This window comes from Dama dama, chromosome 1 (genome assembly GCF_033118175.1).
Source record: "Dama dama isolate Ldn47 chromosome 1, ASM3311817v1, whole genome shotgun sequence".
Lineage (NCBI taxonomy): Eukaryota > Metazoa > Chordata > Mammalia > Artiodactyla > Cervidae > Dama > Dama dama.
The window spans coordinates 53,263,842-53,289,080 of NC_083681.1; the positions used below are offsets into that span (position 1 = coordinate 53,263,842).

A 25,239-nucleotide genomic window follows, 5' to 3' on the forward strand; every position below is an offset into this window, starting at 1 on the left:
TGCCGGAGTCTACCCAAACCCATGTCCATTGAGCCAGTGATGCCATCCAACCATCTCATCCTCTGTCGTCCCCTTCTCCTCCTGCCCTCAATCTTTCCCACCATCAGGGTCTTTTCCAATGAGTCAGATCTTTGCATCAGGTGGCCAAAGTATTGGAGTTTCAGTTTCAACATCAGCCCTTCCAATGAATACCCAGGACTGATCTCCTTTAGGATGGACTGGTTGGATCTCCTTGCAGTCCAAGGGACTCTCAAGAGTCTTCTGCAACACCACAGTTCAAAAGCACCAATTCTTTGGCGCTCAGCTTTCTTTATGGTCCAACTCTCACATCCATACATGACTACTGGAAAAACCATAGCCTTGACTAGATGGACCTTTGTTGACAAAAAATGAAATTATTAGGTCAAAAATTATAAACATCTTTTAACTTCTTGGTATGTGAGCGGTGACCTTTGATTTTATTAATTCTTTGCCAAGGATAGTTTTAAAACATGGCTTTAAGTTATTAGAGTAGTGATCTGTAGTGTTAATTATGGTACTTAGGTAAGCAGGCTTAAAATCTGGCATGAACATTTTATTAGCTTTTAATTCTTTTTCTGTGTACTTCCTCTTCTTTCCAGGTAAACACTCTTCATATTGCCTACTATAAATTGTTACTGTCTTGGGCAAGTAGGTAAATAAGTAGTTGCATTAGTTTAAGACAGTTGGCACTACTCTGTCATATGCACTCTTGGAGAGTTAGAAGGGGTAAACTGAAAATACAGATGAAATGGAAAGCACTTTAGTTTTGTTTTAGAACATGTTTGTAGTTCACTCCCCTTGTTTCCACCTTCCTACTTCTAAATGGAATGCTTAATTTAACATTTAAGTTTCTCCTTATTGAGGGTAATTCAGAAGTTTGGTGGGTAGTATAAGCAGGTAACCTTGAGATTAATATGGATAATGGCCTCTTGTTTCCTGTGCACCTCTGCCCTTGCATAGATTTTGTTGTAGAAGATGGATTTTGATGCATTGCCTTCTTTTGCTGCTGTGCACCTCTACCTCATGCAGCACTTAGCTGTTTAGTTTTATAACTCTTGGACATTCTGAAGTAGTTTCACTCACATACATTTTTTTGTTTCCTTGTAAGATTGTAAGTTTCCCTAGGAATTGGCCACATGTGTTCCTACCTTTTTTGGATTCCTTTCTTGACTTTCTCGAAAGAATATTCTCTCCTTTTGTCTTCTCCATCATTGCTTATTCCCTCTTCAGTAATGGTTTGTGGTTTCATGATGAAAACCTTGTCTTCTCCACTGCTTATGAAGAATGTAGATTTTGCTTCTGGCTATGATGGAGCAGACGGTCGCAGACCAAAACTCCTGCTGAGAATAACCAGAAAAGCCTGACTTAAAAAAAAAAAAAAAGATCTATATGAAGGCATTGGTAAGTTGCCAAGGCAGCCAGGGCTTCAGACTTTTGTGGATTCTTGGCAGAGGGTGAGTATTGCTTTTAAGAAGCAAAAAATCCAGCAGAGCTTTCTTCATGGGGCTAGGGATACAAAAATTATAGTTCAGGGCTGCCAAGGCAACCAGAACTTGAGAGGCCAAGATCCCAGAGAGAAGGGGGGTACATCTCCCCACAACCACCCACCTCCACAGCCTCTCTACCTGCTTTTTTTCTCTTGAGGCAAAGTCTTGGTGCAGGGTAAAAGGCTAAAAAGCTCCACAGAAGTCTAATGAAAAGCAAAGCAGTCTCAGCATTTCTTCATCGTTGAGGAAAGAGAGTTCAGGACTCTCCAATGAAGGCAGGCTTGGTAAATACCCTAGACTGGGAGGGCTACCGACTAAGATAGATGTTTTCAAGCTTTACAAAGCCTGCAGCCAACCTTGAATCAGCTCGTGTCCTGATTGGATTGTGAAGTGATCTACTTTGAGTCTGACTGCCAGTCACAGAACATGGTGAATCTTTTATAGGAGTATAATATCATTCACAGCCTTTATAGTTTTTCATTGCACAGTAGATGGCATTCTAAAAAAAATTACCATGTAAAGCAAGAAACCAGACCAGGAATAAAAACAGACAGTACAGAAAAGGATCCATTGTATGCTAGTCACTGATAACGTATTCAGTTAGTCTAAAATTGAAGGACATTTAGGTTGTCTCCACTCTTCAGTATTGTGATTGATCTGCAGTGAATATTCTTGTTCTACATCTTTGTACATATGTATGTATTAAGATAATGAATACCCATGCTAACTCTGGTCTTTATCAAATTTTTTCATATTTGTAAATCTAATACATAAAAGTATTTTGTTTCAGAAATTTTTAATAGGACTTCCCTGGTGGTCCAGTGGTTAAGAATCCACCTGCCAATGCAAGAGTCTTGGGTTTGATTCCTGGTCTAGGAAGATTCCACGTGCCCTGGGGCAGGTAAACCTATGCACTGCAACTACTGAAGCCCACACACTCTAGAGCCCATGTGCTGCAACTACTGAAGCTCGAGTACCTTAGAGCCAGTGTTCTGCAACAGGAGAAGCTACCACAATGAGAAGTCCACACGCGGCACTTGGAGAGTAGCCCCCACGTGCAGCAACTAAGACTCAGTGCAGCCAAAAATGCATAATAAATAAGTAAAAATTAAAAGTTTTTAATATCTTAAGATGAGTGAAATAGAGCATATTTTAATATAAGTCATCTGAATTTATTTTTTTCTATAAAAAATACATCTACTGCCTGTACATGTCCTTTTGCCCATTGTTATATAGGGTTGTTCAGATTTTTTTTCCCGTTTTTTTTTTTTTTTTTAATATTAAAGAGGTAATGAAGAATAATGGATAAAAGCACTGATTCTGGAGCTAGATTGCCCGAATTTAAATCATAGCTCTTTCACTTATAACAGTGAAGCTTTGGGCAAATTATATGCTCTGTGCTTCAGTTTCTTTATCTGTAGAATGGGGATAATAGCATCTCCCCAGTGGGTCATTATGAAGATTAGGTGAGTTAAAAATACACAGAGTGCTTAGAAATAGACCTGGCATAATGAAAGTACTACATAACTGCCAGTCATCAGAATGATGCTGGTGGTGGAGATAGAGATGGAAATTAGTAAAGAGATTTTTTTATTTGCCCAAGGACAAATAACTAGTAAGTGGGAGTGTCCAGATTAGGATCTAGATTTTGGGACTCTTAAGTCTAGAGTTCTTTTTATTTTTTTTCATTCTGCTGCACTGATAAGAAATTGAACCCACAGGGGTAAAAACTCAAGCATAGGTATCTTTGGATTTCAGAGTTATTGGGGTAGTGTCTTCTGAGTATAGTTCAGGGAGGTTCTTTTTCTGATTTTGTATTGAGTGTGGGTGCTTTGACAATGACACTATTCCTGAGGGTCTGCTGCAATTAGCAAGATACCAGTCATATAGTTTGTTTTGTTTGTTTGCGTTTATTAATAACCAGTCACACCACCCTAGAGAAGATCCTTTTCAGGAAGGACCATCAAGGAAGTACAGCTGCTCCTACAGTTCACATTAGACTGAATGCAGTACTCAGCTTTGGTCATTGACCATGGGTGTTTGTCATTCTTAGGGTATTATAGCCTTACAGAGTTTCTCTTCCTTTTATACATGGTGCAGTTGCAATTGACCCTTGAACTATGCGAGGATTAGAGGCACCGACCCCCTGCACAGTTGAAAATATGTAGCTTTATGATGGATAAGTGGCTTCAGCCAACCTTGGATTCAACCTTAGATCATATGATTCTGTAGTAGGTATTTACTGGAAAAAAAAAAAAACAAAAACAAACCTGTGTGTAAGTGGACCTGTGCAGTTCAAGTGTGTGTTGTTCCAGGGTCAACTGTAATTGTCAGAGGACAGGCATTAAGAAAGTATTTCCACCACTGGATTCATTTATAAATACTTAGATACTCAACATTCAGTGACACCTGAAATAGTTTCTAGTATTTCTTTTCTGTGAGATGAAGGAAGGGTGAATGTTGTTTCTGTGCTACTGAAACACTTGGAAAATCCTAGGGAGGGATTGGTGGGTCTTGGGACCAATTCCTCTGGACTAGGGAGGGTGATGTTGCCTTTTTTGGTTCTTTTAACATCTTGTTACTGTGCTTCCCCTGCCCTCAAATATATTTCTTAGAGCAGTTTTAGTTTTATAGCAAAGTGAGAGGAATGTACAGAGATATACCATATGATCCCTGCCCCCACACATACACAGCCACCCCTATTATCACTATCACTCACCAGAATGGTAGCTTTGTTACCAAGGATGGCCGTACAGTAACACCTCATAAATCACTCAGATTCCTTAGTTTAACTTACTCAAGGAAGTGAATCAAAAAAGATATTGCTGTGATTTATGTCAAAGAGCGTTCTGTTTTTTATTTTCCTCTAAGAGTTTTATAGTGTCCAGCCTTATATTTAGGTCTTTAGTACATTTCAAGTTTATTTTTTATATGGTGTTAGTGTTCTAATTTCATTTTTTTTTTTTACATATAACTTTCCAGTTTTCCCAGTATTACTTACTGAAGAGACTCTTTTCTCCATTGTATAGTCTTACCTTCTTTATCATAGATTAGTTGGGTGTGTGAGTTTGTTTCTGGGCTTCCTGTCCTGTTCTGTTGATCTGTATTTCTGTTTTTGCACCTGTACCAGACTGTTTTGATTACTGTAATTTTGTAGTATAGTCTGAGGTCAGGGAGTCAGATTCCTCCAGTTCGTTTTTATTTCTCAGGATTGCTTGGATTATTTGGAGTCTTTTGTGTTTCCATATAAATTTTAGAATTTTTTGTTCTAATTCTGTGAAAAAATGCCATTGGTAATTTGATAGGGATTGCACTGAATCTGTAAATTGCCTTGGGTAGTATATTCATTTTGAGAATATTGATTCTTCCAATCCAAGAACCTGGTATATCCTTCCATCTGTTAGCGTCATCTCTAATTTCTTTCATGAGTGTCTAAAGTTCATTTTTTTTTTTAAAGCACTGAATAATATTCCATTGTCTGGATTATCGGCTTTCAAATATAATAGACAGTTATATTACCAGAAAAAGTGAATTTATTTGGGAATAGCCAGAAAAATTGACATTCAAGATATGCAAACTGTGGCAGACTGGAGGCAAATCCAGAGAACAAGGAAGGGGAATTTGCTTTTACAGGGAAAAGAGGGATGTTGGGAAGGGCTGTAATAGCCAAAGAGTCCATGGAGGAAGCTGGGAGTACAAAGTATGGAGGCTTCTCATCGGTTGAGCTGCTGCATGTCTGATTGGTACAGTTGATTTTGGGTGGAAAGAAGTTTTCTTCTTGCTAGATAGTAAAGTAAGCAACATCTTTCTGTCACAGGTAGACAGGTGTATAGCTCTTCCTATTTGGAGTAATTGACAGATACAGAGGGGCATGAGCACTCCCCCTGCAGGCCTGGCCCTACTCTAATTTTAGCTGAGTTTTCTTTGATTATTAATAATTTCACAGTGTGTACCTCAGTTTATTTATCCATTTACCTACTGAAGGATATTTTGGTTGCTTCCAAGGTTTGGCAATTATGACCAAAAGTACTATCAACATTTATTTACAGGTTTTTGTGTGGATATAAGTTTTTAACTCATTTAGGTAAATATCAAGGAGTGCAATTCCTGGATTGTGCTGCAACCCACCCCAGTATTCTTGCTTGGAGAATTCCATGGGCGGAGGAGCCAGGTGGGCTATAAGTCCATAGGGTCACAAAGAGTCGGACACAACTCAAGTGACCTACACACACACATGGTAAAAGTGTATTTAGTTTTGTAAGAAATTGGCAGATTGCCTTTCAAAGTGGCTCTATCATTTTGCATTCCTACCAGCAATGAATGAGAATTCTGTTGCTCCACATCCTCACCAAAATTTGTTATTGTCAGAGATTTGGAATTTAGTGCTTCTAATTAGGAATGTAGTGTGTGTGTGCATGCTTAGACTCTTTGTGACCCTTTGGACTGTGTCCGTCAGGCTCCTCAGTCCATGGGATTCTGCAGGCAAGAAAACTGGAGTGGGTTGCCATGCCCTCCTCCAGGAGATCTTCCTGACCCAGGGACTGAACCTGCATCTCCTGTGTCTCCTGCATTGCAGGCGGATTCTTTCCCTCCTGAGCCATAGCATTGGGTAGCAGCATCTTGTTTTAATTTGTCATTCCCTAATGACATATGATGTTGGGTGTTTGTTTTTTTTTTTCATTTGCTTGTTTGCTACATCGTCTTTACAGTAAATCTTCTTCGATGAAGTGTCTGTTAAGGTTTTGCCCATTAAAAAAAATCTTGTTTTCTGATTAAGTTTGATGTTCTTTGTTTATTTTGGATAACAGTCTTATATCAAATACATCTGTTGCAAATGTTTTCTTCAAGTCTGTGGCTTTTCTTCTCACTCTCTTGACTTTGTCTTTTGCAGAGCAGAAATTTTTAATTTTAATGAAGTCCATCTTATGGATTACTTATTTTATGAGTCATGTCTTTGATATTTTATCTAAAAAAGCATCACCTTACCAAATCATGTAGATTTTCTCCTGTTGCTCTCCTTTTTTGATAGTATTGCAGGTGTTTCAACTACAGTTTCAGCTTTTGGAGTGGAGGGAGTTGACATGACTCTAGAAAGGTAGAGGGAAGTAAAGAGAAAATTAAGAAAAGTCAAGTCCCACATCAGCAGACAGCAACTTTTTTTTTTGTTGTTGTTAAATTAATGTTCTTTCTGTGCTAAAATTCAGGGAACCTGAAAGGTTAATCATGATTGATAAATATCTTAGTATAATTAAAATGTTCTCCAGTAAGCTTTAAGAGGCATTGTAAATGACTTTGATTTAAAAGGGGAGATTTTCATTTCTCTGACCTTTTTTCCTGCTTCATTTCTCATAATAGTCTAGGTGGATTGAAACCATATTTCATAAGGCTTCTAAGAAATTATTTTGATATTATAGCTACACTTATGTAAGTTTAAATCCTAATAGCATTCTTACCCATTATATAATAGAGTGTTTCAGAATTTAGAGAAACCTATTGAGTAGTAAATGAAAATGAAATAAGAATATTATTACAGACATACCTTGGAGATACTGAGAATTTGGTTCCAGACCACCATAATAAAGTGAATACTGCAATAAAGCAATAAAACCAAAGTTTTTGGTTTTCCAGTGCACATAAAAGTTCATTTTATATTACATTGTAGTCTGTTAAGTGGGCAGTAGCATCATGGTTTAAAAAACAATGTACATACCTTAATTTAAAAATACTGATCATCATCTGACAATAACAAGGTTGTCATAAACCTTCAATTTGTAAAAACCACGATACCTGTCAAATGTAAGAAAGGGAAGCACAATAAAGCTAGATAAGCCTGTGTTGAATCATTTGCTCTAGAAGTTAATCTCATTTCTCTAATAGAAACTGAGATCTGAAGAGATTTTAGTCCATGCCTTGTGTATATGTAACTCAGGAGGGCTCCAAGACACCGCCCCCCGCCCCCCCCCCCCCCCCGCCACAGGTTTGATGGTTCACTAGCAGTGCCCCCAGGACTCAGCATATAGTCCTAGTGTAACTATGATTCATTGCAGTGAAAGCATACAGATTAAAATCAGCAAAGGGAAAAGGAACATTGGACAGAGTCCAGGGGAAACCAGGCATAAGCTTCTAGAGTTCTCTCTCAGTTGAGTCTCACAGGACATGCTTATTTTCCCCAGCAACAAGTTGTGACTACATGTGTTAAGTGGTGCGAACCAGGGAAGCTTCTTACAGGCTTATTGCCCAAAGTTTTTATTAGGGGCTGATCATATAGGGACTGTCTGCCTAACATGTTCCAGAATTCCAGAATCCCATCAGGAAAGAAGGTATTCAGCATAACTACATCGTTTATACAGTTTACATAGTAAGACAGTTTGCGTAACAGTGAGCTTGTACCTAATCAAGGTGGCTGAGAACTCTCCCCAGTCTTCCTAGCCACCAGTTAAAGGCTAACCCTGTACTCAAGCCTTAAGATAGGCAGTTAGGTCTGCTGTTGTTGTCTTTTCTGCATTGTGTGTGTGTACATGTGTGTAGCATTTAGCATGTGGTGTGCTCTTATTAAATGTTAGCTGTGTTTTTATTATAGGGATTCTTCATTGATTACTGCTACTACTAAATGTGGTCATCTGCATTCCTGTGAAGTAGATTTGGCCAGTATTTTAATTTCCACTTGATAGATGAGACCAAGGCAAAGAGAATCTTTGATATATCTAGATACTCTCACTTAATTGACAGAGCAGGTGTCAGAACCTAATATGTTCTTTTTGCAAGCCAATAGGGAAGAAAAAAATTATTTTTGCCTTGTTGACATTTCTAGAGGGCATTATTAAAATAGGAAAAGGCTTAAATATTTAAGTTAATGTCAGATTGGACCAGTTCATGACCTTTTATTCTTAACTGTTTTTGTGTTCAAGAATTACTTTGTTGAGTGTGTAATTTTTTGAACTTTTGGGCATGATGCCAGTTAATGCAGCACAGTCCTGTTGGGAGAATTTGCAAAAAGTGACTGTTTAGCATTTTTTATTTTTAAAGCATCAAGATTCACTAATCTTAATCCAGCAGTAAACTAATCTATATCAATACTAATCTTGGTGAGTAGAAATTAATCCTACCCTTGTCATTACCTTTTACCCTCAAATGAGTCAAGGTATAGTAATATTTCAGTCAGTATGCCGAGTTCTTACTTGGCCTTATATATGAACGTTGAGATTTCTTAGTAAGTACCCCAAAGTGAATTTAACTTTTCATATAATAAATGTATCCAAGCAGTTGGGTAATTATCTTCATTTCTCTTAAGTTATACCTGCAAATAAACCAGACCAAACTACCATTTCTTAATCTCGTCAATACCAGAGGCAGTTTTATAGTTATTAGATTCTACTGCATGCCACTCTACTGTCTGAAAATAGTTTACAAAGTGTTTTCACTTTCATTATATTCATTTGATCCTCATACTCGGCTGTCATAGTAGGTATTTTTCTGATTTTTAGAAGAGGAAGTTAAGACTGACTTATTTGAGACTCTGGAAGCTTCTAAGTTTGGGATCAGGCTTTTAATTTTGTACTATTTACACTATATAATAAAGCTGTTAGGCTCTTTGGACATTTTCTTCTAAATGCCATCAAGAATTATTTTAAAGAAAACAAATTCTCTAACAGTAAGTAAAAATTATAATCATTTTTACTAGTCTGTCACTAAAGTACTTTTGGTCCCTTGTGTTGGATAGTAGACTTATTAAAAGCCTGAATAAGATTATGCTCCTTATGTTGCTTCCAAATAAAAAATAGATTTAGAATTTTTAAAAGTAGATATGAGAAGAGTCTTACACTTTGTACCAGAAGAAACTGGTAGAATTTGTTACTATATTTTGGCCTGAGGAAGGTCTTTCCAAATATGCAAAATGCAGAAGTCATAAAGGAGAAGTTTGATTAATATAACTACACAAAAATCACCACTGTAAGCAAAGTCAAGACAGATGATAAATTAAGAAAAGTATTGCTATTCATGTGACACAAGGGTAATTTTTCTTACACGGAGCTTTAACAGATCTGGAAGAAAAAGTTAACTCCAGCAGGAGTAAGGGAAATGTATGTACTTTTCACATCAAAGGAAATGTAAATTACTCAGATACATGAAAAGTACTCAGTTTCATTCACTAAGCGCATAAGATGCAGAATTTCACCAATTATATTGGGAAAGCTAAACAATTTCAGCACTCATCGTGCTGGCAAAGGTGTGAGGAAATTGCAGTCTCATGCATCACTGGTGGGACTCTGTGTACAGGTTTTATGAAGGGGGATTTGGTATTGTCTGCCAGAATTACAGAAGCACATATTCCTTGACCCAGCAGTTCTGATTCCAGCAACTTAATCTGTGGCTATACTTGTAGACATGCAAAATGATTCATATACAAGATCACTCATTGTAACACTGTTTTAATAGTTACTGGAGATTTAAACTCACTTCATACCTCTAACTTGGTCCTCATTTTTATTCTTAGGAGTAATTTGTCTTCTCTCTCTTTTTTTTCCTTAACCAGTTTTGAGTTTTGCTTCTGAATCATCTCATAGTACCATGTGAAAAATAGAATCAGCCAGTAGTTGTTAGTTTTGTTATTTTTTTAAACTTTTTATTTTATATTGGCTTCCCTGGTAGCTCAGTCGGTAAAGAATCTGCCTGCAGTGCAGGAGACTAGAGTTTGATTCCTGAATCTGGAAGATCCCCTGGAGAAGGAAATGGCAACTCACTCCAGCATTCTTGCCTGGAAAATCCCATGAATGGAGGAGCCTGGCGGGCTACATTTCATGGGGTCTTAAGAGTTGGACATGACTTAGCGACTAAATCACTTATATTGGAGCCAGTTAACAATGTTGTGGTAATTTCAGGTGGACAGCAAGGGGACTCAGCCATACATATACATGAATCCATTCTCCCCCAAACTCCCCTGCCAGTGGTTGTTATCAGTAGAAATCTACTCTGGCAGAAAAGGAATTTATTGAGAAAGAATATTGGGTAAGCTAAAGTTATCAGCCAGGTAGCTACAGAACTTGGCTTGGAAAATGGCAGTTAAAATCCAAGAACAAAGTCTATATAATGTGAATTCTTTGAAAATTTTTATAACTTCTTTGAGACCTAGTGTGTTTTTAATTGTTCCTTGTGCTTTTAAGGAATATATATTTTGTTCATTGAATTCATAATACATAATCAAGTTTGTTAATTTTATTGTTCAATTTTTCTGTATTTTTATTACCTTTGCTCTGCCTGATCTGTTTTTGATTGGGATATGTTAAATTTTTTTTACTATAATTTTGGATTTATTAGTTTCTCTTATAGTCTTATTGTTTTGTTCTGTGGTAGGTTCATACAGATTCATAATTATTGTATCTTCTTGATGACTTCACTTTTTCATCATTATGTAGTTTCCGTCATTATACCTTAATTCTTTTTCTCTTAATTTTGCCATGTACTAGTTCTGTGGTCTTGGGGAAGTCATTAACCCCTCATTTTCCTTATTGTAAAATGGTTATAATACCTGCTTTACAAAGTTTCTGTGAAGATTCACTGAGAAAATGTATGTGAAGTATTGTTCAGGAATAAGTTCTTCATAAATGGATTAAAAGTATTTTCCTTCTTTTGCCTTAAGGGTTTTGCTTTTCTCCTCCCTCTTCCACTGCTCTTTTACAGCATCTGCTTTTAAATACTATTTGCCTATAATTAGAAATGTTCTTAAGAGATACGATTAAAATAGTCATCAGGAGTTTATTTTTTAAGTGGATGAAGGTGATGGAATGTTTTCCTCCCAAGCCCTGGGTCTAATAATTCTCTCCTGTTTGGTACAGCTTTAAGTTCCTGTTTTCTGCATCTGCATTAGGTCCAGTGTTTCTAAGAATCTTCCACATTTCTCTGGTGTAAATGAGTCTTTCTAAAGTAGTTGAGACAACTGAAAAAGGACAAAAGTCACCTTTTTGAGGAGCCCACTTTTCTGCAACAAATATTATCAACCTGAATGGATGTAGAGTTATTAGTAAGTCTTAAATACCGTGTTTAAGTCACTAAATATATATATGGGGGTGTATAGAAGTGTCATGTACATTTAAGAAGGCTGAAGTGTGTGTTTTCTCCTTCGATTTTATAGCGTTAAGGACTTATCTTTTATTTGTTCCTAAGTTGGATTTTTATTTTCTATATAACCAATGTGTATTGTGTGCCTCTTGTGGGCCTGGAATCTTGGATTTAAATATCTAGAAAAGAGAAGAACACAGAATTTCAGCTGAGAAAGCAACATAAAAGGTTTAGAAATATGTGGCATGTATGTTGTAATTAGGTAGTCAAGAGTTAAGAGAGACAGTGCGTTAGAAAGATGAAGTTGTGATCAGTCTCTGGAAGACCTTCAGTGACATTGAAAAGTTTTGATTTTATTTTATAGGCTGATCAAAACCGCTGAAAAAATCAGGGTATATACTGAAAATATTTATAGGTTGTAATCTGTTGGCAGTGTTGAAAAGAAGTAGAAAGAAACAGTAGTATGAGTAAAACTTTTAGCTTATTTAAAATGTCACTTGGTAATATTTAACTGAGAGCTTTTTAAAAAAAATTAAGTAAATAATTTTTGGCTGTGCCAGTGGCGCAGCATGTGGGATCTTAGTTTCTGGGTCAGGAGTCAAACCTGCGCCTCCTTCAGTGGAAGCACGGAGTCTTACTCACTGGACTGACAGGGAAGTCCTGAACTAAGAGCTTTAAATATAGTTTTCCTTGAGGTCTTTTACCATGTTACTTTTATCAGTGAGACCCTTCAGACCACTCTGTACTATTTTTTCCTTCTACCTTATGTTTATTTTCCTTCATAGCCCTTAGTACCATCAGAGGTATTATACACACACACTTGTGTGTTTATTATCTGTTTCCCTCCACAATTTTGTAAGCTCCATGATAGCAAGGACTTTATTTGTTCAGTGCTTCTCCCCAGTGCTTAGGACTGTGCCTGGTTTATATCCTTTAATAAGTATTGGTTAAATGAATGAATGAATACTCAAATTGTGGGAAGATGACCACAATTTTTATGTGGTTTATGATGTAGGACAAGATCTTGGTTCCTTCCTAGAAAGTTCTGTTAAAAAGTGTTTTCTTTTCTCATTTCTCCAGAGTTTATATTCAGAGCACCAATCAAATTAAGCAAGCCTGGGGAATTTCGTGAGGAATATGAAAGCCTGAAAAAGGTATAGTATGCATATTATTATGCCATTCACTTTCTTAAAATAAATTGGAATAATGACATTAAAGAGTACTTAGTGGAAGTTTAGATTTAATAGGGAATTTTAAAATTGATAATGTAGAACCTGTCTGCATTATAGCAAACAGATGAAAATGTAGCTCACAGAGCCTATCATACACCTGCCACAATAACTGGCCACCAGGAGAGGTGTTCTTAGCATTTAAATGTTAGTTAAAAGCTAACATTTAACCTTTAATAATAATAGCTTGTATTATTTTTCATTATCTTATAAGATTACTCTAATTACATGTGGTGTTCAGTAAGAACTGTAACTTAGACTGATAAAGGGGTAGTGGAATAATTTTCTAGTTAGAGAACATTTACCATTGGGAAAGCTTTTAGCTGTGTCCCCATCATCTTATTTTTGATGTTTTCAAGCTAATAGTCTGGGAATCATTTGGAAAATTAAGACTTCAAAAAGTCTGGTTATAAGAAGTATAAGATTTGTATTATCCTTCCCCAGCCCTCTCCCTGAACCACCATCCCTTACCTAAGATCATAATGACTAGATAATTATTCTACATGTAGATGTTTAATATTTTATAAAGACAGATAATCCACTTAATCTGAATTGGACATCATCATAAAGCAGAGGCAAAACAATAACATTATTGTGGCATTTTAGACTGAATGAAAGGTCATGTTAAAGAGAAAAAAGACTGTGCTTAACTACTATATATTTGATCTTTTCTTTTAAATGAGAGTGTCAAATGTTGACATGGGTCCTCTTGCTCCTTTTATATTAGAGTTGTGAGCTTTTTGTTTTTCATTTTAAATCAGTTACAAAGCTTTTTTATACATAGAAAGAAATTGTTCTCAGGGGCTTCATGAAGAGAACCACAGATTTCTTTTAAATAAAATTCCAGAATATGCAGATATTTAGTTTTAATGTAACTTTTTAGAAATTTGGAGAATATGGAAATTTTAAAGCTATCAGCTTGAAGATAATGAGAAAATAAGGACTCGGAGGTAGAAAAAAGAAGTAAAGCAGAAGACATAGTAAGTGTAGAGATTTTTTATAAACCTTAGTAGAGAGAAAGAAACCTTGGGGAACTATCCTTTTGTTCCTGTTAGGAGGGAGGGACAGAAAAAATAGTTTTAAAAGTGACTGATAGCATAATGTTGTTGAGTGAAGCCAGGACAATCTCATTCTGTATAAACTGGATTGGATTTGAAAAACACTCACCTATGTCATTGTGTTGAATAAATTTAACCATAGATACTCCCTGCCCCCCTTCCCCAAGTACCTAAGTTATCCTTAATCTATTGTATTATCTGGAGAATGGAAATCCAAGTCATAGAACCAAATTATAGTGGATATGCCACTATTGTGCCACTATTGTGGCATATCCATACAGTGGAATACTATTCAGCAACAAAAGGGAAAGGAACATTGACATGTGCTACCAGATAGATGTACCTCGAAAAGATGCTAAGTGAAAGAAATCATGAAAGAAACCACATATTGTATGTTTCTATTTATAGAAAATGTCTACAATAGACAAAAGTATAGAGACAGTAGATTAATGGTTGATTGAGTAGAGGTGGGAATGGGGGTTAACAGTAAATGGACATGAATGATGTTATTGCAGTGATAAAGGTTTCTAAAACTGAATTATGGTATGTTCCACAACTTGGTAAATTTACTAAAAACCATTGAATTATATATTTGAAATGGATGAATTATATAACATGTAAAAATATGCCTCCATAAAGTAAAAAAATTAATATACTAGACATTTGGATGGAGAACTTGATAAAAAAGATGTGTCTTAGAATGCATACTTTCTGAAACAAAGCAAATATATAATTATCTAGATGAATCCCTAGGGAAGGGAGATATTTAAAAGTTTTTACTGAGCAAGTGATGGAAATTAATTCTACACAATTCATTACTAATTTGATGTACAATACACTTTGCTTAGTATACTTTATTATTTTGTCTAAATGACAGTAAAAACCTTTATAAAGGCTATAAAAAAGTTATCAGGAAGTTTTATTCCGCTGATTCTAGGTCTTTTAAAAGATGTTTGCTTGCTAATCGTAGATCCTTCTACCCATGGTGTAGTGTTATGCTTACTGAGGTTACTATGAGTGTCTAAATTTTATGATTCTATAAATAGATTTATATTTCTAAATATGTTTAAAATTTTCTTCCTGCCATGTGTTATAGCTAATTTTGTCTTTTTTATGCAAAAATATGCAGAGCAAGCTGTGAAAGTTCTTTTTTTTATTTTCCACTCTCTTCCCCAGAGATAACTAGCATCAACAGTTTAGTGTATATCCTAGATTTTTTATGTACTTACACACACACTCACATATGCTTCAGTCTTTTTCAGTATAAATGAGATCATGATGTATATTCATTTATTCAGCAAATATTTATTATGTCCTTACTGTGTGCCAGGTACTAGGGATATGATGCTGAAAAAGACACCCAGGGTTCTTGCTGTTAGGGAGATTCCATTCTAATGGGGAAGATGAACAGTAAATAAGCAAAAAAGTATTTAATATATATTAATAAAGCAAGGTAGGAAGAGTTACAGGGGAGTGGAAGGGAAACTTGAGACACAAAACGACTGTTTTTAATACAGGGATCAGGGAAAATGTCAGAGAAGGCAACATTTGAGTTGCTACCTGGAAGAGGTGAGGGAGCAAGCCAAGTAAAGTTGTGAGGAGAGAGCATTCCCAGTAAAGGGAACAGCAAACACACAGGCCCTGAGATGGAAACAGGTTTTCCTTGCTAAAGGAACACCTTGGATGGCACTGAGTGTGCAAGTTGTAGATGGAAGTGTGGTATGGGGATTTGGTATGATGTGAGTTGCGAGAGAGAGGAGGGACATATCAGAGAGGGCCTAGTTGCCTAGTAAGGACCCTAAGTTTATTTTAAGTGTGATGGGAAGCCAGTAATATGATCTGACATATCCACCTGCAATGCAGGAGACCCCAGTTCGATTCCTGGGTCAGAAAGATCCACTGGAGAATACCCAATCCAATATTCTTGGGCTTCCCTTGTGGCTCAGCTGGTAAAGAAGCCGCCTGGTGGAGACCTGGGTTTGATCCCTCGGTTGGGAAGAACCCCTGGAGAAGGGAAAGGCTACCCATTCCAGTATTCTGGCCTGGAGAATCCTGTGGACCAGTCCATGGGGTCACAAAGAGTCGGACATGACTGAGTGACTTTCACTTTCATATTTTTAAGAGGTCTCTAGTTGCCTTGTGGGGAATAAACTGTAATGGGCTTAGGAATTAAGAATTGTATTTACTATCAATAGTAGAGACTCCAGTATTCTTGGGCTTCCCTGGTGGCTCAGATGGTAAAGAATTCACCTGCAGTGCAAGGAGACCCGGGTTCAATCCCTGGGTTGGGAAGATTCCCTGGAGGAGGAAATGGCAACCCTCTTCGGTATTCTTGCCTGGAGAATCCCATGGACAGAGAAGCCTGTCAGGCTGCAGTCCATGGGGTCACAAAGAGTAAGACATAACTGAGCAACTAAGCAGAGCAGCAGAGACCCCAACATAATGACTCAAATAAATTAGGAGTTTTATTTTTTTAAGGAACAAAAAAGCTGGAGGTAAATTGTCCAGGACTAATATGGCAGCTCTAGGACATCGGAGGTTCAGGGTCCTTTTGTTTTTCTGTTTAGACATCTAGTGTGCCTGTCTCCTTGTGGTGTGAGATGGTTGATCCTTCTCTATAATTCCATCTATACAGAAGGTAAGGCAGAAGGGCATATGTCAGCTGAATTTGGTCTTTGAAAGAGCTTTCTCCAAAGCCCCACCCAGTGACTTCGCCTATATTTTGTAGTGTAGTGTCACAGACTCCCTGTGGCTGTCACAGACTCCCTGTGGCTGTCAGGAAAGCTGGGTAACAGTGTTTTACCTGGGCACATTAGCTTCCTCGGTAAAATTAGGATTCTTTTAGTAAGAAATGAAAAAATGAATACTGGGTAGGCAGCTAGCTATCTCTGCCTCATGGGACAAAAATGGAAATAAGACTAATTAGAACATGGACTAAGCAATGGGTTGGGTTTAACCAGGATTAGAAAGTATGCTAAGAAGTATGACAGAGGGAATGATGCAGTGGACCTGAAGGTGTATACAAGGAAGTTGTAATTTTGGACTGTGGTTACTTTAAGGATGTTGTTTGAGGAAGGAATCGAGAACATGAGGGACATGGTGGACAGTGAGAGTGGTAGAGTCAGTGGACTGGAAGTTTTGATGGTGATAAAGAATTGTGAAAGTAGGGTGACTAGCATATTAGTAAAGTTGGAAACCTAGAAGTGGTGGCCTAAATGTGAAAGGCTTAAATGTGATGCTGAGAGGTAGTTTTAGTTATTGAACATGACAGTTTGGGGTATGATTATGGGAGGAGGTAACTGAAATAGGATGGAAGAAAAGATTTATCTAGAAGGAAGTGAAGAACCTGAGAGAATATATTGCTATTGAAATCTTTAGGAATGATCACTGGAGTAGCTGGGCAGAAACTTTTGTGCTGAGGTTTTCTGTGAATAAGGGGAGTTGACAGGCCAAGTAGGTGACTCCACAGAGAAGGGTTGTGAGTGTTATGGTCTCATGGTAAAGACTTCAAAGAACCTAGGAGTGTTTTTTTTTCTGACAGTGTTTTTTTTTGTATGTGTGGATGGGAAGCAAGTGTTTTCATGTAGGTACTTATTTCATACCGAATGATATTACATGGTGTGGATGAGGTGTACATAATACATTTAACCACTGGTCATTTAAATGGTTTCCCATTTCCCCCAATTTTGAAGAGATGTTGCATTAAACATGTATGAATATATCTGAGCAAATATTAAGTTAGATTCCTAGAAGTGAAAGTGCAGGTCAAGTGGTATATACACTTTGTATATACCATTTTGGTGGATATTAAAAAGACTTTTTCAACCTAACTTTCTTATCAACAGTAAAAGAGTCCCTTTTCGTTATTTTAAATATTTTGCTATCTCCTGAATAAAATATCTCAATGTTTTCATTTACATTTCCTGGATTACTAGAGAGGAGGAGCATCTTATGCTTACTGGCTATTTCTGGGTTTTTTTGTGAATTGCTTATTTAGTAATTTCACACCTTTAAGTGTGAAAACTAGTTCCATCTTCTGCATATTTGTGATCTTGTTTGCTAGTGGCATGCTGTTTTTTTCTGTGCTTTTATACATATGTTCCATTAAAGAGAAGTTTCCTGACTTTTCATGTTGTTTTAAACAGAAGGAGAATATTAGAATGTGCTCAGCCCTCCATCTTGTTGCATTGATTGGGGAAAGAATTTTGTTATGTTCATTCTTTGATCCCTGTTTTGGGAGGTTCCCCTGGAGGAGGGCATGGCAACCCACTCCAGTATTCTTGCATGGAGAATCCCATGGACAGAGGAGCCTGGCAGGCTACAGTCTGTTGGATTGCAGAGTGTGATCCTACTGAAACGACTGAGCACAGGGGAAAGATTAAGGAAGCGCCAAGAGGCCAGAAGGTCCTACAGCTCTCACAAATTATATCTGTAGTCTGCTATCATTGGGTAGACCATTTTACCAATTTAGATAAGAAAATGAGACAATTAGGGATGCACAAGCCTCTAATTTTTAAAGTGCCATTGGGACTACTGTGCTGGCGTCATCTATGGGCGGTGTGGCACTGTGTGTGAGGGGTGGGTACTGTAGGAGGTCATGGTGACTTGCAGGGTTCTGCACTTCATGTTCAAAGTGGAAAACCATTTCCTAACGGCGTTTCTATCGTGATGTCCTGGGAATGAAGGCCTTAATGATGGGAAATGAAGTAAAACAATGAATGGATTTGAACCTGAGGATGATCATTTTGTTGCAGAACTGACTTACAATTAGGGCATCAGAGACTACAAACTTGGCAATGACTTCATGATTATCACACTCGCTTCTAACCAGTTCAGTTCAGTCGCTCAGTCGTGTCCGACTCTTTGCGATCCCATTGACTGCAGCATCCCAGGCCTCCCTGTCCATCATCAACTCCTGGAGTTTAGTCAAACTCACATCCATTGAGTCAGTGATGCCATCCAACCATCTCATCCTCTGTTGTCCCCTTCTCCTCCCGCCTTCAATCTTTCCCACCGTCAGGGTCTTTTCTGATGAGTCAGTTCTTTGCATCAGGTGGCCGAAGTATTGGAGTTTCAGCTTCAGCATCAGTTCTTCCAGTGAATATTCAGGACTGATTTCCTTTAGGATGGACTGGTTGGATCTCCTTGCAGTCCAAGGGACTCTCAAGAGTCTTCTCCAACACCACAGTTCAAAAGCATCAATTCTTTGGTGCTCAGCTTTCTTTATGGTCCAACTCTCACATCCATACATGACTACTGGAAAAACCATAGCTCTGACTAGATGGACCTTTGTTGGCAAAGTAATGTCTCTGCTTTTTAATATGCTCTCTAGATTGGTTATAACTTTCCTTCCAAGGAGCAAGCGTCTTTTAATTTCATGGCTGCAGTCACCACCTGCCGTGATTTTGGAGCCTAAGAAAATAGTCTGTCACTGTTTCTATTGTTTCCCCATCTATTTGCCATGAAATGATGGAACCGGATGCCATGATCTTAGTTTTCTGAATGTTGAGTTTTAAGCCAACTTTTTCACTCTTCTTGTCAGGCCATCAGCAATGCCAGGAAGCTGGAGTGGCCACTCAGTGAGGTTGCTGGAGGTGTTTTTGAAACCAAAGCCCCTGGAGGATATAAATTCTGTTTGCAGAACTGTAGTCCACCACAGACAGATCCTATATTAAAAGTAACTCTACCAGAGTCTGATCTTGAGAAGTCCTTTAGCTACTGGTATAATTTACTAGGAATGAAAGTTTATGAAAAAGATGAAAAGAAGCAGAGGACTTTGCTGGTCTAGGCTGATAACCAGTATAAGCTGGAGCTACAGGACATCCAGGAGGCAGTGATCTTGCAGCAGCTTTTGGACAAATTGCCTTTTCTTGCCCCTAGAAAGAGTTGTCAGGTGACTTGATAAAATGGGAGAACTGGGGAATTCTGACTCTCCTTGTGAGTCCGGACACACTAGGGAAAGCAACAGTGCAAGTGATCATTCTGCCTGACCCTGATGGATGTGAAATTTGCTTTGTGGGAGATGAAACATTTTGAAAACTCTGAAAGATGGATCCAGAGAGAAGCAGATTATTGGCTGATGCAATGGCAGAAGATGAAAGTGAGGAATAGTTTGCTTCACAAAATAAAACAAGGCTTCAGGTTAACAGAAGACATCATGCATAACAAGCATTAGTATTTCCTGTTTCAACACTTGTGAGGCCTAATGCATTATGTGATAAATGCTCTCATAACTTGGTTGTTTCCTGCACAGCTAGAGAGGCTGGGGTGGTAAAGATCTGTGTATTTTAATCTTTGACAGGTCTGATATATTTTAGAAAAATCCCATCATTATTAGTCCATTAAGAGGAGAACTCTCACTGTCATCCTTGCTATCCCTGGAAGGACACACTCTATGTGTGACTGTATTACATTAGTGATAAATTCTTCTCTAGACTGAGACAGCTGTATGGAACATTACCTTTGGTTGGGGGTGGAGGGAATTTTGATAAGCATGTAACTTTAATGAAAACAGTTATATCCAGATTTTTTTTAAAGTGCCATTGAACAGCACTCTTCCCACGAGGCCTGTGTTCATGACACCATTGCATTGCTTATCTTTTACCGTGAAATTGAGAGAAGCTCTTCCAAAACGTGGGGACTGCTGCGGTCACTAAAATAGATATAGTTTGTATTGCAGGGAATATTTGTTGAAAGACCTCTTAAAAATTGATTAGTCTAATCACATCTTTCATTTCAATCACATTCTTACAGAATATAAGCCTCATACAAAAAACTTTGTCATTTTTGGTCAGGGCTATATCCTTAGCTCTAAAAGCAGTGCCTAACACAGATTCTCATGTGCTGTAAATGTTGTGGAATTAAACTTACTGCATACAGGCTCTATGTATAGTACTAAAGTGGGAGAGAAGACATCAAGGATGAATGGGACATGGTTCCAAATTGAAAGTAGTTCATATGTGTTTTATTCTAAACTCTTAAATATGGCTAGTTAACATTTGAAATACTATTAATAATAGGGAATACATACTCTGGGGGTAGTTACTTAGCATTTGAAAGACAGTAATCAGAACTTTCTCTGCAGAGGCTCCTATAAGCCCTTCAGTTATTTCTGGAGTCATCCAGTGCCTGAGGTTTGTTGACTAGCATAACGAATATTATAAATGTTTTCTAAATTTTTAATTTTTGTAATGTTTACATAATAAAATGAACACCTGTATACCCATCACTCAGCTTTTGCAGTTATGAAGATAAATAATTTTTCATGGTAAAGTGGGTATTATTCACGACATGATTAGCTACAAATATTCTGTAGGTATCTCCACCCTTGAAAGAACAGGGTTGAAGAATCTAGTGAGCTCCACAGCCTGTTCCTTCAGTGGAGCCTTGCCCTATGGCTAGGAATTCCATTTGCTTTTGTGTTTAACTGTCAGACAATTCCGCTGTTTGATTCTAACCAGAAGATTAGTTGAAGCCTCCTGCTAGATGATTGCCTTGAGTGAACCTGTCATACAGGTTACTTATTTAGTATCTAAAAGGATAGAATGCTAGCTGGAACTTCATGATACTTACGTAGTAAGTTACATGACACAGAAAAACTTTTAAGTGCTGTGAGATACATATGACATAAAATCTGTCATTTTAACCACTTTAAGTATACAATTCAGTGGCCTTAAGTACATTCATAGTGTTGTGTAATCATCACTGTTCTCTTTCTCCAAAATATTTTTATTATTTCAAACAGAAACTCTGTACCCATTAATCGATAACTACCCATTCCATCATACCCCCCAACCCCCATTAATCTCTAACCTACTTTCTCTTTCTACAGATTTGCCTATTCTAGATATGTTAGTGGAATCATATCATATTTGTCCTTTTATGACATGGCCTATTTCACACAGCATGTTTTCAAGGTTCATTCACATTGTAGCATGTTTTAGTAGTTTGTTCCTGTTTATGGCTGGATATTCCATTTTGTCAAAGCTATGGTCTTCCCAGTGGTCACGTGTGGTTCTGAGAGCTGGACTGTCAAGAAGGTAGAGAACCAAAGAATTGGTACCTTCGAACTGTGGTGCTGGAGAAGACTCGTGAAACTCTCTTTGACAGCATGGTGATCAAACCAGTCAATCTTAAGGGAAATCAGCCCTGAATACTCGTTGGAAGGACTGATATTGAAGCTGAAGCTCCAGTGTTTTGTTCATCTGATGTGGACAGATGACTCATTGGAAAAGTCCCTGATGCTGGGAAAGATTGAGGGCAGAAGGAGAAGAGGGCGTCAGAGGATGAGATGGCTGGATGGTATCACCAATGCAATGGACATGAACTGGGGCAAACTTTGGGAGATGGTGAGGGACAGGAAGGCCTGGCATGCTGCAGTCCATGGGGTTCCAAAGAGTCGGACACAACTGGGCAACTGAACAACAACAACATTTTGTTTTGTTAATCCTTTCATTTCCTGATGGACTCTTGAGTTGTTCTCACTTTTTGGCTGTTGTGAATAATGCTGCATAAACATTGGAATACAAGTGTCCGTTTGACTCCCCCTCTCTTATTTTGGGTATGTCATTAGGAGTGGAAGTGCCAGGTCAAGGGAATCATTAAACTGTTTTCTACAACAGCCCTACAATTTTACATTCCTACCAACCATGTGTGAGGGCCCCAATTACTCCATGTTCTTGTTAGCACTTGTTATTTATTGATTTTTTAAAAAAATAACCATCCTAGTGGGTATCATTAGGTTTTGATTTACATTTCCCTAATGAATAATGATATTGAGCCTTTTTTCATGTCCTTATTGATAACTTTGTATTTCTTCTTTGGAGAAATGTCTTTTCAGGTCTTTCTGCTCAATTTCCAGTTGGGTTTTTGCTATTGAGTTGTAAGTTTTTTTTTTTAATGTATTCTAAATAGTAACTCTTTATCAGATACATGATTTGTAAATATTTTCTCCCACTATGTAGGTTGTCTTTTCACTTTTTTGTTAGTATCCTCTGCACAAAAGTTTTTAGTTATGATGAAGTCCAGTGAATGTTTTTTTCTTTTTGGTCTGAATTGCTTAATGCTTTTCTGTTTCACTTTTTCACTCGGCCTAGTAATTCTGAGATTCATTCAGCTAGTTACATGTATCAATAATTTATTCTTTGTTACTGCAGAGTAGTATTTCATTGTACATGTCACAGTTTGTTTATCTCTTTGCCTCTTAATAGACATTTGGGTTGTTTCCAGTTCTTAGCTATTACAAATAAAGCTACTGTGACCATTCACTTGCAAATCTTTGTACAAAATAATTTTTTTTTCTCTTAAGTAAATACTTAAGCTTGAGATGGCTGGATCATATGGGAGGTGTGATTCCTTTTTTAAGAAACTGCCAAACTGTTCGAAAGTGATTTTCCCATTTTAATTCTTACCAGTAGTGTATGAATGTTCTGGTTGTTCGCAGTCTTTGCCAACATTTTGTAGGGTTAGTCTTTTTAATTTTAGCAATTCTAGTTGTTATGTAGTGGTATCTCATTGTCGTTTTAATTTGTATTTCCCTAATAACTAATAATGTTGAGCATCTTTTCATGTGTTTATTTGTATTTTCTTACAGTTGAAGTTTGAAAGATTTTTGAATACAAGTCTTATCAGGTGTATGCTTTGTAAATATTTTTCTCCCTGTATCAGTCTTTTCATTTTCTTAGAGCCCTTTGAATGGTAGAAGTTTTTAACTTTGAAAAAATACACTTTGTACATTTTTTTTTCCCTTTGTAGATTTTGCTTTTGGTGTTATATCTAAGAATTCTTTTTCCAAAGTCAACAAAGATGTTCTCCTGTGTTTTCTTCTGGAAGTTTTATAGTTTTAGGCTTTACGTTTAGGTCTGTGATCCATTTTGAGTTAATTTTTATATATGTTGTGCATATGGATGTCCCAGTTATTCTGGCACATTTGCTGAAAAGACTGTCCTTTCTCCATTGGATTGCTTTTTGCACCTTTGTCAAATATTAGTTACCTGCATATTGTGGGTTTGCTTCCAAACTCTATATTGTATCTGTATCATTGATCTGTACCATGCTGTTTTGATTATTGTAGCTTGATAGTAAGAAGTTATTTTGACTTTTTCAAAGTTATTTTGGCTTCTTGGTTCACTGTATATCCATCTGAATTTTAGTTTTGGCTTGCCAATGTCTACAAAAACACTTGCTGGCATTCTGATTGGGATTTCCCAGAGTCTATAGATCAGTTTGGGGAGAATTGATATCTCAGTAATTGAGTCTTCAGACCCATCAACATGATATCCTTCTATTTATTTAGTTCTTCGTTAGTTTCTCTCAGCAGTGGTTTGTGGTTTTCACTTTCCAGATCTTGTATCAGATTTATCTTAAATATTTCACATTTTTGGATATTACTGTAAGTGGTATTACAATTCTTGCAAGTATGTAAAAATACTATTGGTTTTTACATTTTGATACTTTATCCTACAAAGTAGGATACTTTTTGATACTTTATCCATGTGCTAGACTCATTTAGTAGTTTCAGTAGCTTTTTTTGTAGATTCTAGTGGATTTCCTACATGGAGGATCATGTCTGTGAATAATGACTGTTTGTATTGGAGGACTTTCACTACCTGATTTTAAAATGATAGTCATCAAGAGAGTATAGTGTTGGCATAAGGAAAAGACATAGATCAATGGAATAGAATATAGACCTGAATAGACCCCCTCATAAATAGTCAATTGATATTCCTAAGGGCACAGAAATAATTCAGTGGCAAAAGAACAGTCTTTTCAACAGTGATGTTGGAACAGACTTATCTTGTGAATAAGTCAGTCTTGATCTGTATACCATGGATCATAGACTAAACATAAAAGCTAAAATTATGCAGAAGAAGACCCAGAAGAAAAAAATATTGACCTTAGGGTAGGCAAAGATTTACTAGACAAGAACCCCAAAAATCCTAATCACAGAAGAAAAAAATGATATATTGAATTGTATTAAAGTTATATATATATATATATACATATATATATATGTAAAATCTTCTACGCATTTAGAAAATAAACAAAGCAAATACTGGGAGAAGATATTCTCAAAATATCTAACAGCAGACTTTTATTTAGAATTTTTTAAAAAAGAAACTTGATTGGAAACAGACACTTCACAAAAGAAGACATGCTACCGAAAATATGAAAAGATGCTCAACATAGTTAACCAGCAGGGAGATACTCACGAACATCCCATGTAGGATATCCCCTACTTTCTCTGGAATAGCTAAAATTAAAAGGCTAAGAATTCCATGTCTCCAAATGAGTCTTGAGAATGAAAATAAACTGGATTTCTCATGAATTATTAGTGGGAGTATAACCCTCCCTCCATATCTGCAGGGTAATGGTTCCAGAAACCACATG

General features: G+C 37.1%; 1 protein-coding gene and 1 pseudogene across 1 annotated transcript in view; both read left to right on the forward strand.

Annotated features, from left to right (window-relative positions):
- RNF169 (ring finger protein 169) overlaps nt 1-25,239 on the forward strand; it is an 82,295-nt gene that overhangs the window by 18,370 nt on the left and 38,686 nt on the right. The window contains exon 2 of the mRNA XM_061150341.1: nt 12,645-12,718. Within this exon, the coding sequence (XP_061006324.1) occupies nt 12,645-12,718 (74 nt within the window). The remainder of the gene's footprint in view (nt 1-12,644; nt 12,719-25,239) is intronic.
- On the forward strand, nt 14,348-23,545 carry LOC133064540 (glyoxalase domain-containing protein 4-like; annotated as a pseudogene).